We start from the raw sequence: 20,908 nt of genomic DNA, 5'->3' as shown, positions 1-20,908 counted from the left end.
GCTGGATCAGTGGCAAACCAAAGGGGGTGAGATGGTCATGAGAGCTGTCAGTGAAATCCAGCATGAGTGCTGAAGTTATGCATGAGCAGATGACATTTAATCTGTCAGCTTTCTTTACAAAGATGGAAAATATGACATATTTGTTAAAGAGAGACACTGTTATTGTGTAAATGAATGAAATCTCCCTTTAAGGCACATTTGATCTGCTGCCTGAAGAGATTTTAAAACCAAATTTCCTGGACAGACTGAGGTTGGGTATTTCTTACACTTGAACCTTAGACTTACATCAAAGTCTAAGGAAAGAAAAACTTTAGCTGAGAGCGTCCTTGAGTTGAGGTTACTGGAAAAAAAAGAAGTCTACTCAGAATTATTGAAAGACCTTAAAGGAATATCAGACAGATTTGGAAATATGCTTATCGCTCTCATGCCAAGAGTTACATGAGAAGATCATGTATGCATGGGATTATTTCCTTAAATTTTCCTCTCATCTCACTGTTGGCAAGAAAGCAAAAAAGAAGAAGAACAGTAGGGCTATAATGTGGCTTCAGCGTATTTGAAAATAAACCATCTTAGTTCAGAAAAATGTGTAAAAGGTACAGGACTTGGAACTTGCATGGCTTTACGAACGAATTCCATTCACTTATAAGCACTTTCATATTTCTGTTCAGCATTAGAACATGAAGGCGCCTCTTTGAATGTTTAAATTGTTCTGGAATAATTGCCGCTTTGTAAATCAAGGTTTAATGGAAAATTTTATTTTTCCGTTTAACAGTTTCAAGATTTAACCTGAGAGGCAGACCTTTACCCTTCTAAGTGTAAGCTATAGTTTAAGACTTGTGCGTTATGTATCACACCTTAAGCTAAAGGAAATCAAAGTAACGAATCCGGAAGAAATTTGCAGTATAGAAAATAACGTCACCTCATTAATACACTTGTGCAGCAATAGCAGATAAATGTGAGTTCAAAAGCATGTGTATGTGCGCTCATGCATGCAAGTACTGGTGATAATGACAAACTGTATAAATATGGTTTTACCACTTTGTAAAACTGACAATTTACTTAAGCCCTGCGTCCCATCCATCGAGGCAACCCTATGCGATGACAACAAACACACAGATTCGGCCTCTTTTCAGTCCGTGAAAATGCTGGCGTGGCATTACAGGATGACCTTGGGGTCATGCTGAGACGGATCGGGGGCACGCAACAAATGCATCCAGCCAGCAGGAGCAGAAATCATCAGGGAGGCTGTAAAACAGCAGGAAATGGCTTTGTTCATAACCCTTTGTCAGAAGGGGTCAGAGCACACATTATTTTACAAACATGTCAAAGCATACGGGTGTCATTATAGGAAACACAGGCTAGTTGGTGGAAATGGAAGGATCATGGTGGGTTTTTTGCCCGTAATAAACTCCCTTGATAGCAAATGCTTGTAATGGACTGCACTGAGGTGAGACGTAAAAAAAAAAAAAAAAAAAAAGAATTGCAGCTAATGCGAGCACCACAGAGAATCCCCTCTGCTACTGCTGAAATTGAGTTTCACATGGAAAATTGCTGATGTTGTGCCACATTTATTACATCACTCCGATACATAAACCAACAGAGGATTCTGCCAACACAAATCCCCCGGAGCATTTGCAGATATTAAGGAGAAAGCAAATAATGAAAAATCTAAATCATCTTATGGACATTTCACCTTTACATTTAATACTTAAACACACATACTGGCAGTATAAGACCAACATTAGCACAGACATGAATGGCGAGACATCATGCTGCTCACAGAAAATTACACTCCTGAGAAAAACTGACGTTCAGTGGAGGAAGTAAACACAAGGTTTGGGACTGAGAGAAAGAGACGGCTCTTTGATGTGAAGTTAAAGTTCACGTTCACTGTGGCTGAGAAAACACTTGAATCTCTTTCCCCGCCCTTTAGATACGTGAGGACAACAGGTAATAATTCATGCCTTAGAAGCAGTGCAAGAGTGTGTCTGCTCATGTGCATGTCAAGGGAATCTGTGTGAGTGCATACATGATGTCAGGCTGCACAGGGGTGTGTCATCGTGTATGTATAGTACAATGTAGAAATCCTTTGTGACAGGGCATGCTCCGTGTTGACTGCTTGAATTCATTACGTCCTCGGGGCCCAGTGAGGAGGGTTAGCCAGTCAGTTAGCACAGAGGCTAGTGTTTCCATCAGTGCTACACACTGACACACAACATTCATCACAATTACACAGTCACCATCAATTTTTTAATAGCGCTGCGATCCTGTCATCTGGACTGCTACAGAAGCCTGCAATTAAATTGGGGTATTTTTCAGCTGTTTATGGCCTGTGACACTACAAATGCATTTTACAAATGAGAAAAGCCTGGAAAAGGAAACTGTTTGAAAAAAAAAAACAAAAAACTAGAAAGCAGTTCTAAACTCCAAATCAGATTAATCAAGCTTGGCAACAACAAAGAACACATGCGCCAGTTGACAAAAAACGCCATCTAAAGAGATTAAGAAGAAAGTGACAAAGGCTATATATAAATCACAAAACTCAGCCCTTTCTTTCAAGTAAATAAAACTAAATTCCTCTGTTAGACATTAAGGGGAAGCCTGTTACTCAGTGGGGAAACCCATCCAGGCCACGTCACCCACATTTATTTTGTCCCTCGGGCAATTTGAGGTGTACACAACAACACCTCTGACCCAGAATTGCAGATGCTGGTGTTGGCACACAATTGGAAAATTGCCGTTCCACTGCTACTGAATGTTGAAAATTTAACAGAGGTGGAGAAGGCGAGCAGGATGGAGGGGAGGAGGAAGAAAGAATGGATGCTGACAGACTGAAAGAGAGAGAGGATGAAAGACAAGGTGGACATGGAGGGAACAAATGGATGGGAGGAAGAGGAGATGGGAGGGAAATGAGGGTGAGAAAAAGGAAAACAGAGAAAAAAAATACACAAAATGAAACACATAACTGAGCTGCTGCAGTGAAAAAAACCTGCAGTGATACTGAAACCCAGCTAAGAATATACTGATTGATAGAAATTTTGAATATTTTGAGGACATATTTGTAAGTAATCATGCAGCATGTATGTGCATGTATAGGTGCGTATGTGTGTGTGTGTGTGTGTGTGTGTGTGTGTGTGTGTGTGTGTGTGTGTGTGTGTGTGTGTGTGTGTGTGTGTGTGTGTGTGTGTGTGTGTGTGTGTGTGTGTGTGTGTGTGTGTGTGCAATAAGCGTTACAGGCAAAGGTAAACACAACAATAAAAGCAATTTCACAGCGTCTGCGTAGGAGAATGAGTTTGCTTAAAACCACAGGAGATACAACACTGTAGGAATAAATCATTTTCAAGACTGTTGTAACAGTGATTAAAAAAATAGCACCTCATCAGAAACATCTAATCTAAGGGAAAAATATCAAAGCTTTGGAGTACAGAACAAATGACTGAAGCCCAAACCCCCTGTCTTACACTAAGGAACACACATTGAGAGCTTTATTACACACACCTCTCAATATCCTCTTTCCTCACTCCACATTAGATTGTGTGTCATGAATTAATCGACCTTACAGTGTCCTTGATGAAATCTAGTACAGTATCAACCCCGCAACAAACCCTTAGCTGCCATCTAATTGCAGATCCAGTAGGAAGAGTGGTGGCCAATCCCTAGTCATCACGTGCCACTGGACACCGTTACAGGGAGCTACTGCCTTTGTCCTAGGGATCTGTGAAGAGCTGATTGTTTTGTACAGAGGTTCATAGGAACTGTATTTGAAGGGTTTCAGTTCAAATTAGATAATAAATGCAGTGAACTTAAAGGAATAGTTCCACATTTTGGGAAATATGCCTATTCCCTTTCTCGCCGAGAGTTAGATGTGAAGATTGATACCACTCCCATCTCTGTATTCTAAATGTGAAGCTACTCCCAGCAGCGTCTTAGTTAAGCAAAAACTGGAAACAGGGGAAACAGGTAGCCTGGCTCAGGGGTGGTGGTATTGAATTTCTTACCTAACTCAAGAAAGTAAATAAGTGTATTTCTGTATGTCCAGCTATTCCTTTACAGCAATTACAATTATGTTTTTTGTAAGTTTTAAGGTTTAGGTATTAGTCAGAACAAATCATTCAACATTAAATTGAATGAATATGCTAAAAAAAAATCTTAGATTTAAAGATCTGTATATATGGAATAATGCTGTAAGAAAGTGCAACACATTTGAAATATAATCCACTACCGCAACAGTGAAAAAGGAGAAATTTACAGATAAAGATGGACTGAGAAGACGAGGCAGAATGAGGATGAAAGTGAGATAAAAGAGACAAAATAGGCAGGAAGAGGGAGGCGCAGTGAACGCTGGTAAAAGGCAGCAAAATACAGAGCTTCTATATAACATTGTGACACTTGTCTCCCAATGGTGAAAATGTCATTTTGGAGCAAGTCAATTCATATAAAAAGCAGGACTAGAAGTATTATATGGGGACTGGAGGGGAGACAGAAAGTAGGACAAAAACGGTGGCAGGACAGAGACAGCACCCTGGAAGAACTAATTCAGTTTCCTCTGCCACATAGAAGGTCACTCCACATGAAACAACCCCCCCCAGACAACCCCGTTTGGCTGCGCCAAAGACACTGATGGGCTTAGCAAAGGATTTTTGACGTTAATACACGGAAAAGTTCATTGGCTGTAATAAGTTTGGACAGTGCCTGGGTGGCTGAGTCCCATCATCATACAGAAATTATGGTTCAATTACAAAGCTGTCTCCTCCTTCTAAAATCCATAAGAAACACAGACGGGTGATAAATTACAGGAAAAACCAACAAAAAGTGTCTTAGTAAGGTGCTGGGCCACCATGAGCCACCAGAACAGCTTCAGTGTGCCTTGGCATTGATCCTACAGGTCTCTGGAACTCTACTGGACACCATTCTTCCAAAATATATTCCTTCATATGAAGTTTTGATGATTGAGGTGGAGAGAGCTGTCTTAACACCGCGGTCCAAAAACTCCCATATGTGTTCAACTCGGTTGAGATCTGGTGACTGCGAAGGCCATATGATTCATATCATCTTCATACTCATCGAACTACTCAGTGACCCCTAGTGCTCTATGTTTTTTCCACATCTCTGAAGATCAGTGCTTATGCTTTTTGCACCGCTCAACTCCCAAATGTGCATTCATCTCTGTAATGAGGGGTTTATGCACTACAACCTTACGATAACATCCCTATCTATGTGATTGTGGGCGGGCTGTTCTTGCTGACACAGTCTGACCAAGTCCTGAATTGATATTCTCAGTCACCTGAGAAAGAGCTGCTCTTCTCTTTTTCCTTACATATCACACTAATGCACGAGAATCACGGTCATCAAATGTGTGCTGTCGACCACAAAGTCCGACCCTATTTACCGAGGCCTTTCCCATAGATCTAAATGCAGATGTAACTTTAGCCACTGTTCCTTCTGAAACACGAGCCAGTTGTTCAGTCTTTGTGACTGAAGCTCAGGTTTCAGTCTGTTTTCAGTGACTAGCAAAGCACAATTTCACCAACTACGACTGTGCTGTTGCTAAGGATACACAGTAGATCTCCAGCGCAGTAACTGACACTCTTGATTCTGATTATAGTGGTTCGCTTAAGACGTCTTACAATTATTTTTATTCTAGTCACAATTCAAAAAAACAAAATTTGACCTAATGACAGAACTAGGTGAAAATCAGGGAATCAAAGCTTGGTGACAACATCAACATCTATACAAAATTTCATGGCAATGCATCCAATAGTTACATTTCACTAACAACCAAAAACATCAGTGTCATGGTGGCACAAGAGGAAAAAGTCAGAGGATTAACAAAGTCATTATAAAACCTTGAGTGTTTGTAGAAATGTTTGTGCCAATTCATCAAGTGGATGTTTAGACATTTCACTGAATAAGTGAAAACTGTGATCGGCTGGTGGCGAGAGAAGAAAAATCAGAAGGTCACCAAAGTCATTACGAGTCATTTTCAAGGGACCTTGAATGTATGAAAGGAATTTCATGACCGACCATGATGTTAAGATATTTCACAATGATCAACAAAAGTGAACCTGCTGGTGGTATGGAAAACCTTACAATATAAAAAAAACCTCACTCACTTTCTACTCACTCTTTGTTCCTGCTCATCTGCACTCTCTCTACTTTGTCTATCATAAACCAAAAATGTAGTTCTGTATTCAGAGGTTTTTTGAAAATGCCTGTCTTTAGATGAGTAATATTTCTTTCTTTTCTTTTTTCAGAAAGCATATAACACTTTGTCACAGCCATATTTTTCCAGCGACTTCAAGAGTCGACATTATGCATTATTGTGCCAGCTTCCACAATGACACTGATTTCTTACCACCGGTGTACTGTGACGTTTAAAAACCTTTCTGCAGTGCTTTTTTTCTTTTTGCTCTAAGCTCTTACTGAGCTCACTTATCATGGTTTTTTCATGACTTTTTTCGAGGATATAAGGGTACAGTATGTGTTTGTGTCTGTCTGCAGGGTGCTCTTCAGCCTTGACACTGTTATTCCTTCCTAATGGGGGTCTATATTGGTTTTAAAGCGAGACCTAGAAGTCTCGCTTTATTGAACTGTTGTGTTCATTGCTAGCGTCTCTGAATAAATACCTTCTAAATCCTTAAAATGTTCAGCCCACTGCAGACATCCAATGCTTGTGGGTTGTCAACATGTTAGTGCTTTCAAACCTTTCTGAAGAACAAAGTAACTCAAGTACGCCTTTTGTGGAACCACCATGTTCCAAATGTTCACATGTATTCAAAAAAAAAACAAGGAAAAAAAACCAACACAAAAGTGGCCATTGTTACGTATTTTCATAAAACTGAATTGTCGGTGACCACAACCACTTGGACTGGCAGAAGCTCGACTATTCAACCATTTATCCATTAAGCTAGTTTTAGCTAATTATGTAAGGTGTTCACCCATTACTTTAGTTAACTAGTTTTATCCATTTATCCATTACTTTTAGCTATTTCAACTGTTTAACCACTATTATAAACCGTCTGTTACAACCATTTATCAATTACTGTTTATACATTAACGTTAATTTTAGCTAAGTATTAAAACTGCTCATCCATTACTTTTAGCTCATTATTTCAACTGTTTTTCTTTTAGTTGATTCGTTGAACTGGTTATTCATTACTTTTAGCTAACTTTTTCTAACTACTTAACCTTTTCTATATTACTTTTAGCTATTTCTCTGTTTGCGATGTAATACCAACTGGCACATACCAACTGGAACATGTAATCTGTTCCAACTCAGTCAGGTTGGTTGGAGGTGTTACTCTGCAGTTAGCCTGTAGCTAGTAGTTGGCTGTTTAATTACCTTTTGAGTGGATGGAATGTATTATAAATACCCCACAATCTTTCCATGTACCCCTCCGTAACTGCAGAAGTACCCCTGAACCCTGAACCACTGTGCTATAGCATGCACTGTTACACAAAATGCTGAACTTAACCCCTGCATTAGGCTTTAAAATTTTAGCTGCTGAGTCAGTTTGTGTTTGTTTTCCCATAAAGACTCTGTGTGGGTGCTTAATTTCTATCAGTCCCAAAAAGCCCATCTGTGTGTTGATCTGTACAATTGTTTATCGTGGTGTTTGGTACACAATACAGCAGATTAATGGGCACATTAAAAGAGATAAATAAGCCAAGATATTAATGTGAAATGAGTGAGATTTACGACTGAACCTAAAATAAGTTGGCCTAACACAAATATGTTGTACCTACTTTGCAGTTTTATTTCACTTTCCATTTATCTCATGCTTGTAATTGCAAAACATATTGGCAAGATGAATTGATTCAAAAGCCAACGTTCCCACACCGTCAGCTGAGACATATCCCAGAGGAGCTTAGACAAATCCCTCCATGTCCTGAGATTACATTTTGGGCTTTTCCCAACCTCACTCAGGTAAAGAACTTTTGGCATTAGATTATCGAGCAGCTCAACCGTGACGGGGTTGATAACGTTCAGTCTACATCTTCATCAGGAGGAGGAGGCCTGCTACCTTTCTACTCAGAGAGACAGGATCAAGCAAATGGCAGTTTGTATTAATTCAAACCAAACAAATCTTGGTCCTTTTGCTTTCCACAAGAGCAAAGCCCCTGCTGTGTGTTGTCTACCCCCCCCCCCCGGTCTGGCCTGGACTAAATGGTTTTCTCTCTCTTTGTAGCCAATGGATTGAACAGCAAGAAGATGGTATAGAGGCTGAAATGATTTATGAGAGAGGGAGGAAAATCCTTCAATCAATCTGTCATCCACCGTTCTCCTCTCATCAGCGGGTAACAGGACTGATGTCATGGTCGATACAGGCAGGCTTTTGTCAGTGGGAGATGTGTGTGTGGGTGTGTGTGGGTGTGTTCATGTTTGTGTGTGTGAAGGGGGTGTTTATGCATGCAAGTGATGTAGAGTACCTGCTTTTGTCAGGGGGTGCTGTGGGACATGTATGTTTGTTTTCTTTCTGTGTGGTGGAAGTTTGTATAGTTGAGGTGTGTGAGTGTGTGTGTGTGTGTGTGTGTGTGTGTGTGTGTGTGTGTGTGTGTGTGTGTGTGAGAGAGAGAGAGAGAGAGAGAGAGAGAGAAAGAGAGAGAGAGAAAGAGAGACCGAGAGTGTGTGTTCAAGGTTGTGGTGCTGAAGTTAAGTAGGCAAACTGTCACCATCTGCTGCCTGGAAATACCCGCTGACATTACACATCAGGCGATATAAGTGCTCACTTCAGCAGTCGGCTCAGCGGGAGCAGCTCTCCTAATCCTAAACATGTATGCTATGCAAGTGTTTGCTTGTTTGATCTTATTTCTTTCGTAATTTAAATTCCCTTACAAGAAGATTACCTCTTAAAAGACTCTCAACATTCTACTGAAGGGGACAAAAAAGCCCTTTAGAAGTTATTTACTTGATAGTTCCTTGTCACGGTTGACATTGTAACATGTCACAGCAGGAAAAGCACAGGTGTAAAAAAATTAATGACGAATTGATTCCATTTGGCTGCTTCAGTTTTGCGGTCCCGGTACTGTGCTGGCTCGCTGTCTGTCACACTTAATAAAACCTGTGCTTTTCCCACTATGACAAGTCAAAATACCTGTGGTTACCTGTTGCATTTAAGAGCGAATGAAATAAACTACAGCGCTAAAAGCAACATCAACGCCCGTCAGTAAAAAAGGTTGGCTCCACTCCAAAGGAAGGAAGATTCAGTCACTGGCTACTGCTGGCAGTCCAGCCTGTATTGCAGCACATGTTGTCAAAAGATTTATCCATGTCACACCCACCAAAAAATTTCACTTTGATGAGGTTTGCCTGAACGCATCATTAGCTTTGGTAAATCCTGGCTGGCTGATCTCATTTGGGGAGGAGGTGCAGCTGCAGCCTGCTTGGCTTTGGTTCCCTCAAGGATGCACATCCGTGGGCAACTGAACTGTAAGCAGAAGTCAGCTCTCCCATTTCTCTAGGATTAGCAGAGCTCCGCTATCCTCAGATAGCGCACACAGCATAGAAGTTGATTCTTAACCTTGGGAGAATGATGTGCTGCACAGTATTCCCAAGAGTTTTCAACTGATTCTCACAGTCTTTGTCAGTGAATTAAGTCCCACACTTCCACAGCGGTCCACACTTAGGTCCTGACACCAGGACACCTGATTCAGGTCTATCTGCTTATAAAGACCATGAGGTACCACTGAGAACCCTGACAAAGCTAATATGTGAGGCTTTGAGTTGCAATTACTTTGACACACAAAAGTAAAGTATTGTGAAGGAACTATCAGAGGTATTAAGGTGCTTTACTTGAGTGATAGTGGTAATACCACAGTGTAAATATACTCTGTTACAAGTAAACGTCCTGATGTAAATGTACTTTAAATATCAAAAGTAAAAACAGGGAGTTAATCCTGCTGTAGCTCTCAAGCAGTCTGGGAGAATCTGGCGCGTTCATCTCAGCAGCAGGAATCCAGCGCTGCTGGGAGGGAAGCTGGAGCGCAGCATTGATTAGCAACATTATCACCTTTATTCATACTGATTCTCCTCAGTGCATGCACATAGACACACACACACACACACACACACACACACACACACACACACACACACACACACACACACAAACACACAGACACACTCACGAATACACAGGCATCCAAGGTTATTGCAGGCTTGTATCCATTCAACATTGGCTCCTGCACTCAGAGCGAACAATGAATTTTTCAAGGCCTTGGATTTCCCACATAAAAACAATAGTTTTACTTTTTTCTTCTCTTCCAGGCAAGCCAGCCACTATTGTTTTGCGGGTTATTAGAATCTGAAGGCCTCATTTATCCTCCTCCACCCCGAGTTTATCGCTGCTGCTCCAGCTAATACACATCTTATCTTATACAGTGAAAGAAGACCTCTAAAAAAGCAGGGGGTGCATGTGTATTGCAGATTCGTATTGATTGGGTCTTTCTGAGGCAATCACTTCTTCCAAAATGTATCTTTGGAACATTTGGGCGTGGAGGTTATTAAATCCTTTTCTTTTATTATCCTGCTATTTGTTGATTGTTGTTTCCTACTCAGCAATTCTGACTTCATCACACATTTTGGCATAAAAGCTAAACACACACACACACACACAAACAAGATAAATAACATTGGTACAATTTTTGTCTTTTTTTTTTTTTTTAAAGTTTTGAAATCAGAACAAAGAGAGCTCCTACTCACTAGTGAATAGGTTGGCACGGGCAACTTTGACAAAGTGAAGAATTGTCAGGGTAAAATGCAAGAAAGCCTACTGTTGCCTGAAGTGAAATGTGTTACATTAGCCATTAACAGTACATTAGCAATATTTGCAGAAGTCTCTCCCTTTTTCATTATTTTTACAAAGAACTTAAAGAAATTGTTTTTGGAAATACACTTTCTTGAAGAGAAAATGGAAACAATTCTCCTATCACTACGGGAAATATAGGGCTGAAACAAACAGCCGGTTGGCTTAGTTTAGCTAATATTTAATTAGTTTAATTCATTTTTTTAAAAAGCGTAAAAATGACAAGTTATGGTTTTATACGTGGTTATGTACAGGACCATTTCTTGGCTGGGAGCAGTGACTTCCAGGAGTCTTATTGTCACTGTGGGCATGCTAGGCAGCCATCGAATACTCTAGGAAGTCAGTGCTCCCAGCCAAGAAATAGCAGGGCACGACTTCCACAACTTTGCAGTGTTTCATTTCTGCCCTTTGGTTTAAAATATACTGTGTTAATTAGTGAGCTTTAGAATTGCTGCTAGGGTGAATTTGTCACCTTCGGACAGGGCCAGGCTAGCTGTTTCCCCCTTGATTCCAGTCTTTATGCTAAGCTAAGCTAAGCGGCCGCTGCTTTAGCTACAGTACATATTTACCATACAAACTCAAGAGTTATATTGATCTTCTCATCTAACTCTTGGCAGGGAAGCAAATCACCGAATTCCCCGAAATGCCCCACAACTATTCCCTTAATCTGTCTGCTAACACTAAAAGCTGTTTTCACTTCAGTAAAACTTGAAAGGACCTAGATTACAATGTATGGAATGGTTTATTTTGAATATTCAGTCTGTAACTATCATTCATCAAAATAGTCAAGGGAAACATAGACAGGATGCTGGATTGCACTGATGAAGCTATGAGTGTATCACATGTTTTGTGTGACTTCTGCAGAGTGGCAGGTGGGGAAATATTGTTGTTTTTTTTTAAATTGCGCTCACATCGTGAAATACTGCTTAAACACGGATTTACACAGAGTTCACGAACTCGTCGGGCTCATGCTCAGTCAAAATTGAAGCCCGGAGCCTGATCCAAGCTGTTTGTACCTCCTAATGGTGCTCGTGCAGCCCCATCAACTCACATCCAGCGTGTTATTAATCAAGCTAATCTACCTTGTATCAGCAGCTTCATTGTTTGCCTGCATGTAAGCCACATTGTGGGCTGCTGTGGGCACCTGAGCCAGAAGGCAGAGCCACGCAGGTGATAAATGCACGCAGGACAGAGTTAATAATAAATAAACTAACCAGCCGCCCAGTTGCTGTTCGAGGAAGCAGCGGACACCTCCTGCCATCTGTTGTGGAAACAACTCTCGGGCTGTTTGTTGGCAGCAGTGTGATAGGTGGCTCTGCAGAGAAGAGATGTAGAGGTAATTTATGTCTGACTAAGTGTGTACTTTGTGTAATATACGCCTATCTCTGTGTGTTTGGCTATGTTGGTATGTCAGTGACCCTGGGAATGTAATGCACAGCTATACTGCATCCCAGCCAAGCAGGTGTTGTTCAAAACAGCTATTGTAATGCATGAGTCTGGTCGAACATAATGGATATTCATGAATGTCTTTGACACAAGATTCAATACATTTCCAACGCCTCCACACATTAACAAAAGCAATTTCATTCTGCTTCATAACTTTGTTTTTGTTTTCTTATTTAACGTTTAATTTTCTACTCATCACTTTTTGATTATGCAAGGTCCAAAAGGCTGCACAGATTCAAAGAGAAACGCTTCACTGAAGGTGAAGGTTGGACAGACAACACCCCCTGTCGGTTAAATATGAGCACAACTGTCATGATTATCCTTCACCTAATGCAGCAGTTTGCCTGCTTATGTTCGCAAAGTCTCAAACATGGGCAGGCTCCAGGAGGCTTTCAGGAGGGAATAGGACAACCTTTTCCTTCCCTCACTACACAGTAGCACAATTATGGATGTAGCTATTGTAGATGTAGATACTGAGGACACTGAGGTCTTGTATATGATTTTTTGTGGGGAATTTGTTGAGGATTTCAGCAATCCGTGCAAGGGGAGTTACACTATAATAAAAAAGCAACAGTCAGTGAATATTTTATAGCTGATTCGAGTATTTTTATAGATTTATTTTATTTAAATTTGACCTGATTTTAGGCCAAGAAATGAAGGAGGCTTTGAAGCATCATTTAGAAAAAACACATTTTAGGAAAATAGGTTATGATTTAATAGTTAGCTGATTCAAAAAAAAAAGTGGCTATATAATCAATATTACTATCATCATGGATGCTTTCTATCATTCTGCCTTTGGGTTTATTGCTGGTAATGTTTATAGTACTCATCATTGCATCCTGCATGAAAAAGCTGAGTGGTCTTCTCTGTCTGAAAGACGTGATAGGCATATGTATTTGTTTATCTACAAGGCCCTTATAGGGAAGCTGCCATCTTATATCACTTCCTTGCTACACTGGTGCTCTGGTCCGTATTAAACGCAGTCTAATGACCGGCTTTCACTGCAAGACCCTCAAGTCCGTACTGAGCTTTGAAGATCTGCCTTTGTTTTCTATTCTCTTAACATCTGGAGCTCCTTCCACTGTACCTAAAAATTAATTGGTAACCCTTGGTCAATTAAAATCCTGGATGAAAAATCATTCAGTTTCTGTTTGTACCTGTTTTAAATGACTTTTGTATCTGTACCTTATATCTTTAACTTTATTTATATAATTGTTTTAATTGATTGCTTTCAATTACCTTGTATCTTTTATTATTTTGTATCTTTTTAAGTCATTTTACACTGTTACTTGACATCCTTGTAAATGAGGGCCAATAAATGATTTTCCAAGTTTAAATAAAGACATAAATAAAAATAAAATAAATAAAAGTTATGCCAGTGTGTTTACAACTAGTTTCTGCTGCCACCAAGTGGCCAAAAAAAAAAAAAAAAATCAGTGCTTGTAGGTTTAAATACAGTATCTTCATAATACTAAAAAAAAACAAAAAAAAACACGTTGACTTACAACCTTAGTATTTCCAAAAACTTTCCTACCAGCCTGTGCACAATAATATGACAAACAAGAATGAGCTTACTGAATACCTGTATTATACACAGTGGTTCTAAATGAACCAGAACAAACAGCAGCGTTCTTGTCAGATATGGCTGCTTGAGATATTTTAATGAAATGGCCATTTAGTGGTCTAATGGGTTTGTAGAGTTTAAAGCATCTAATCTAACAAAGATATAGAGACCTTTCTCACAAACTGTGGACATTTTGACTTGTCTAACACAGGTGCTACTAATAACATTAATGGTGGCTGTATATAATTTAGATGGACCAGTTCCAGCTCTGGCACTGTGCATGCTGGCACACAGGCAGAGCTTTCTACCCCCTAATTGAAATTGAGCCATTGTAAATGTGATTGGTTCCACCTGTGATTTTCCTGCTATAACAAGTCTAAATGCCTGCTGTGAAAAAGGCCTATAAAAGATGTTTAGGAAAATAAATAATAGATTGCTCTGTAATGTTTTGCTGTCCCGCTATAAGTTCACAGACAGTACAGGATCTTGATGTTTGTCCAACTACTGTAAGAGCTTGTGTAGCCCTTATAGACTCAAGGGCCTTAAAGCAGCTTAAGTGAGGAACACAGGCTGGGGGGGGGGGTTTACGTTTCAGGTCCCCAACACAGAATGCACCTTTTTACATTTAAAACCCAAAGAAAAAACACACCAATAAAATAAATGAATGTGGTTAGCTATTCCAAACAAGTACCATGTTTGTACTGCAACGACTGTTGGAATATTGATCCCAGCAGGCCTGTTCACAGCAGACGTTTTGACTTGCCATAGTAGGTAAAAAAATTCATAACATTAACAATGCCTCTGTTCTACTTAAGTGTCCCAGTAAATCATTGTTAATGTTTATCGAGTTTCCTACTGTGAAATGTCAAAACATCTGATGTGAAAAAGGTCTATTAGATCTTGTTTGTGAGGGTAATGTCCCGGCAACGTCCAGGCTGGTGCTGAAGAAGATCAGAGCCAAATATTTTTAAGATATTTTATTTAAAAAGGGAAAACTGAACATTAGCATCTCACTTCCCTACCAATGTTCATTTTTATGTGCCAAGAAATAAAAGCTGGCCTGGTTGCTGTCTCCACATATTATGCAGATGCATAAAGATGCATATTGCAACTAATTAATATAGGATTGTTAAAGCAAAACATGTTTCTGGTCATGCAGAGAATTTCCTAATTCACACAACACAGGCTGTCATATTAACAGTATGTTCTATACATAAACATACCATTACAAGGAGCACAGATTTCGCTATAAAAGATTGTTTATACTGCACAGATTCTCTCACTGTCTCTTTCATACACACTTAATACTTCTGAAGTCTCACATTTACACACGCGCACACCCACACCCACACCCACACCCACACCCACACACACACACACACACACACACACACCCACACACCCACACCCACACGATTCACAAAAAAACATTTATAACAAGACGAAAAGATTTGGTCCCACACAACCAGTTCATCAGAGGGCTGCCATCACTGGCACACAGGCAGTTTTTCATGAGGACCAGGAATTATTCAGTACCAAACTTGAAAAAAATGATTATGGGTCACTTTCAAGGACGCTGACTACAGTCAGTCGTGTCAATGTAATGGTTGCAGTTGCAGAGGTGAAGTTTCATGGTTCAATCTGACCAACTTCTGCTCTTCACAGGGTCACAATCTGATGTCAAATATAATAAATCATTACACAAATTAATATGGAAATCTTTGGGATTTTGGAAATTACTTGTTTTGGTTACAATAGAAAAAAAATAAAAAGATAAAAAAACTGAATATTTTTTCTGTTAAAATTATAGCACGAGACGTCTACAATACAGTCTTCGTGTGACACCACATAGTTTCTTTCAACCAGCCACAAATGATAGATTGTTCTCTGAACTTTGATTTGTTTTTGCTTTTCTTCTTTCCTTTGTCAACATCAAAGTGGAGACATTTTTGCTGAACATTTAATCCCACTACACAGAGCTGAATTTTTCCACTAACTTTTCCACTCACTCAGTTTTAAACCACAGGCAATTTTCATACACCTTCTCACCCAAAAATTGACATGTCTGGAGTAAACATAAAAACACATTCATTTATAGTATATTACATATTTATAATGTGAGGGTAACTATTTTTACCATACAAGGAAAACGTCTCGCCATCAAAAAGATTAACAATTGCACATAATTGTTGGCTAAAATATTTCAATGACACAGGGAAACATTAAAAATGGCATTGTTATTAAAAATAGATCAACATTTGAACAAAATTTTACATTTGCTTCTCTTTAACCTTTACAAAATAAGGACATTGTTTTTTTTTCCTGGGAATAAAAAAACATAAGAAAAGCTGCTGAGGCCATAAAGAACAGGCAAGTTTGTGTTTGTTTTAAAACAGATCCTTGCTTTTCTTCAGATTCTTTTGCTTCCAGTTTGGCAGGGCGTTGAACTCAACTCGACTCATCTCAAGAAGTGTCTGCAAAACGTTCAAGTAAGAGGAAATATGTCACGCAACAGATTACATGTGACAGCAGTTTGGTTGTGGTGGGGCAAGTTCTGTAATCACTTTTCTTTTTCTTTTTTTTTTTTTAACCCAAAGGTCTTACACTGTATCTCGATCTATGAAATATTTAACATTTTTAATTTGTATATATGTATATCTGCTCCAGCATGCCGTCATGTAGGCACTATATAAGCATGAATGACTGTCTCATCAGCTAAAACAAACACAACTAGCGTCTACCGTGTGCAAGGAAAAATTAAGAGTCGAGGTCCTTTTTTTTTGTCAAACTATTTTTGTTGTTTTACACTTTTTAGCTTTTTATTTTGCAGTTCTTAAAAGCACTTATCAGTTGTGTTTGAATATCATTTTTTTAAACGTTCCTCTCATCCTCTAACAATGAATGTTTAGCCCTGCGATCCTTCAGGAGTCACTGGGCGTGTCCTACCTTGAAGTCCTGGTCAGACAGGTAGTCTTCCAGGCGCAGAGGGTCCACTCCCTCCGGCAGCGGTTTGCTGGTCAGCTCCTCGATGGAGTACTGCTGCTTACTGAGCTTAGACAGCGCCTCCTTCACCAAGGTCACCTTGTTCCTGGAGCTCTCGACCTGCATACACATAATTTACAGTAGGTAAACAAATGTAAAACTGAAGTACTGCAAGCTTCAACTATACACATTACACAACAGATTCAAATATATAACATGAAAATATGTGCAAATAAATTTACAGCAATCCAAGACAGTAACTTTATTTCTCTTTGCTACAGAGACAGTCACATAGGCATTTAAACTTCACTCTACATAAAATTTATTTCATTTTCATTATCAAAATGCTGTGTTGCACTGTAGTCTGCAGAATTTCTATGTAATTCTTTGTTTTTCCACAACTCTTCACTTTACACTTAATGTGATTTTGCATGCCAACGTTTAATAGACACATCTGGGGGATGGCACTTGCTCTGAACAGTTGGCTAAGATGATTTAGATCCTTTCTAGAGTCAGCTACATGGTCTGCAGCAGTTTCCTGTCTAAGCTGTGATACTGGGACAGCTCTCCTAACCCTGACTCAGACTTGTATAACAAAAACAGACACATCACAATGACAAAAAAAAGAAAAAAAGAAAAGAGAAGTCTCCTACCTTTGAAGTGATACTGGTATCCTTCTCCCAGTATGGGAAAATGTTGGTAAAGGTGAGGGGTTCACAGCCTGCTACAACCAGATAAGCCAGAGGGGGGCGCCGAGGGTTCTTCTCTGGAAATCATACAGAAAGCAGTAATGGAGAAGAGATGAAAACTAAACTGCAAAGGTGGTGAAGCATTTGAATCCAGCTCCAGACTCAGACATCTACTGGATGGAAAAAAGCAACATACAAAAGCAATAACTGTTTTTGGAAGCATTAAGTACTTAGTGCCAGTGACTGTAGATAGTTAAAAATAAAATAAATCAATATTTAAAAACAAAGAAGCACAAAAATCCTTATTTAGAAGCAAGATAATGTCACTGAAGTTTTAGACTCAAAAACACAATGTATGAGGGAATGCTTTAACAAATGACTGTTTCTGATGTGCACCACAGATGATCACTTTGGAGGGAAAATATCGGAGAGCGCATAAGCATTTCAGCCCTAAAAGGGTTTAAGCCAAAATTCCTTTCTGTGAACCCTGACCTTTGCAGTACTGTAGCACAGTCTCCATGGCACATTTCCTCTCGTTGTCCCAGCGCATCTTTGCGGAGCCGGTGCACTGTGTGTCTTCGGGCTGCCAGCCCTGCCACAGGTACACCTCCATACGGTTATCCAGCAGGAACAGGGCTGGAGAAAGAAATGGCATGAGAATTAGATCCAGTAGCACTAAGGGATAGTACAGTCTACTGCAGTTGCTACGGATGCTAGAAGGATGCGCAATAAGCTCGAACAATAAAACATATCCATCAGCGGGGGAGCATGTGAAAGAGTCTTTTCAACACCTGCACCTCAATGTTAAGTTCTCATCAGTCCGAGCTTCAAACAGGGAACAATGAGTAACTGAACGTTTTTGTAATTTCGGTGTTGTGCCTCCTTGTATTCCTAGATGAGAAACCTGCCAAGACAAACTCTTTATTTTTGCAAAATATATAAAATATGATATATTCAGATTAGGGATGACTCTGAAAAATTGAACAACCACTGTATTTTTGCAAAGGTTAAAAATACGGGATAGTGGGATTTTCAGCGCAGCCACTGACATGTAACCCAACAGAGAAGTAATTTTTATTAATTAAATACTGACTACTTTCTGGTAAATACATTCAATCTTGTACGTCTTCTTTTTCAGGCAAGGGTCAAACATTATGCAGAGACATTTTTAGTCCAGTATTGACTCCAACTGGCTCTTTAACCTTATTCTAAGAGAACATACCAGAAGTGGTTTTGCATTAATTGATATTCCAGAAAGAGAGAGCGAAGTGTGTTTTAGAGGAAGCATCAGACAAATAATAAACATAAAATCCACTGAAATGTAACATTGCTACAGGTGTGTGGTACCTGGCTGTTGTGTGCAGTAGAGGTTCTCCTGCAGGAAAGGCATCGCCACGACTCCCTCTGTCACCCGGGCAGGGTACAGCTGCTCCTCCCCTTCAAACACCCCTGAGCTGGCACTCAGCCGGAACAGCCGGGGTGTGTAGTTGTACTTCCCTGGATCTGGAGACAACAAACACACACCTCATCAGTGATCTTTCTTGCTGCTAAGTTGCCGAGTGGTTTTAAGTGGCGGTTGGATGTGAGGAGGCACCTTGCAGCATACAGTCGTAGGCCTTCTTGTCCTGACCGCCCAGAGCCTTCACGAGCTCTGAGGGTTCAGCTCCCTCCTCCACCTCCTCAACTTTCACACTGCTGGTGCTGCTCAGACCTAACTCCGAGGGACACCTTAACACAAACACGGAAAATAGTTGGTCCACCAAAGCTGCCATAGGTCCATCCGTTATATACATCCGCACGTGTCTTACCTCTGGGTTAGTTTGTCCGCAGTTCTTTTGGCCACCTCCCTGGCACTGGCGTGGGCTTTACAGCCGTGCCACAGGTACAGTTGAGCTTTCTGAGCGTTCAGAAGCACCAGGCTGGCACGGGACCGCAGACTGGCCCGCTGGCAGTCCACCTCCACCAGCGAGGCCTCCACCTTCGCCTCACCACGGACACAGAACAACCTCCAGCCACCTTGACACACACATGATTAGAAGTCTTTATGCCAGAATATCCCTGTAAAAATCCCATGCGTTACTTTGACATAAAAAAGTATTAAAAGGCAATTCTGAGTCTATCCTTGAGTCAAAATCAACTAAATCTGAGCATTGGCACGAGTGGTCGACAAATCCGAACTCATCATGTGGTAATGATGAGTTCGACAATATTTTACAGTGAAATAAAGCCTCTACATCATTCAGCAGTGATAAAGAGCATCACTGAAAACATAAACAATGGGGCTTTTTTTGGTACCTGTGTTGTTGCCACCGTCTTCTCTGCTGCCTTTGTGGATGATCAAACCTCCCTGGAAAAGCTGGAGGAAGCACGGCGGCTCCTTCCCCTGACTCACCAACACCTGGGTCCACGAGAATCGGATACAATCAGATGAAAAAAGCCTCACTTATATCAGCTACGACCTGAACACACAACCGTTAATGTGTCTGTATGTGTTCATACTAAGTCGATCAATGAGTAGATGGATGAATGAAGCATGTTTAGCTGTTAAAGAAACATTTGCAAATTTTCCCCTGCTAAACAGCAACTACACCTCCAGTAAAAAACAACATTTTATTGATGGTGTGTGGCTGTGATGGTCCGATACTCACTTGTGACCCCCTGTGGCTGCCCAGTTCCACTGTCATCAGAGCTGAGGTTCCTTTCTCGCTGATGCTGGAGTGCCGGCCCTGCCAGAAAAAACAAGCAGTCCTCTCTCTCCCAGGAGCTCCAGCACTCAGCTCCCCAGGTTTCTGCCGCTTCCCCACTGACAGCACAGAACCACATTGAGCCCAGTGAGTGAAACCAGGACTTCTGCTTCCACATCTGGACAGCTGTAACCCTAAAATGTAACGCTAAAGCCGGTCTTCTTTCAAACTCTGTCGACCACAGTTAAATTACTAAGCATTTTCAGCAAGTGAAGTCAGAAGGATTCTAATTCGTCTTTCCATTCATTTTCTCCCTGGTTTTACAAATTTCTCATGGTATTCAAACCCCCCCATTTCACAAGTCCAATTTTAATTCCTCAGGCTAAGCCCAAAGCATGACTCACCAAGTGTGGTGACGGAGTACTTCCAACGGATGATGTAGGCATCGCCCTCGTGTAGTTGGCCCAGGCTCTCTTCAGGCAGTTCCTCCTCGCTGTGCTCTTTGATGTGCCAGGCGTCTACAGCTACTGTAGCCAACTCTGCCTGCCTGCTATCCTCATTCCTCACCAGGCCGTGGCCCCGCTGGACATCAACTCCCTCCAGAACAGTCTTCACCGGCTCAGGCTCGTTGTCCAGCAGGGCTCTGGCATCACATGGCTGCAGGTCCAAGTCAAGCGGGGAGCGGACAGTGGAATGGACTGGACTCTGAGCGCACAAAGAAGAGTGTTACTTCACTAA

The 20,908-nt window shown here is 40.6% G+C and overlaps 1 protein-coding gene across 1 annotated transcript in view; it reads right to left on the bottom strand.

The window, feature by feature from the left end:
• Positions 1-14,810: 14,810 nt before the first annotated feature.
• The window catches only part of svild (supervillin d), a 51,101-nt gene continuing 45,003 nt past the window's right edge, over positions 14,811-20,908 (bottom strand). The window contains exons 21-30 of the mRNA XM_040135132.1: positions 20,575-20,875; positions 20,135-20,289; positions 19,782-19,884; positions 19,295-19,502; positions 19,081-19,214; positions 18,834-18,989; positions 17,979-18,122; positions 17,451-17,563; positions 16,762-16,917; positions 14,811-16,289 (exon numbers count right to left, since the gene is read on the bottom strand). Of these exons, the coding sequence (XP_039991066.1) occupies positions 16,203-16,289; positions 16,762-16,917; positions 17,451-17,563; positions 17,979-18,122; positions 18,834-18,989; positions 19,081-19,214; positions 19,295-19,502; positions 19,782-19,884; positions 20,135-20,289; positions 20,575-20,875 (1,557 nt within the window). The 3' untranslated portion in view covers positions 14,811-16,202. The remainder of the gene's footprint in view (positions 16,290-16,761; positions 16,918-17,450; positions 17,564-17,978; positions 18,123-18,833; positions 18,990-19,080; positions 19,215-19,294; positions 19,503-19,781; positions 19,885-20,134; positions 20,290-20,574; positions 20,876-20,908) is intronic.

The sequence above is a fragment of the Xiphias gladius genome, chromosome 9 (assembly GCF_016859285.1).
Source record: "Xiphias gladius isolate SHS-SW01 ecotype Sanya breed wild chromosome 9, ASM1685928v1, whole genome shotgun sequence".
NCBI classification, from domain to species: domain Eukaryota; kingdom Metazoa; phylum Chordata; class Actinopteri; order Istiophoriformes; family Xiphiidae; genus Xiphias; species Xiphias gladius.
Note: the sequence above shows the minus strand (reverse complement) of the source record. Positions and strands in the feature narration are given on the sequence as shown.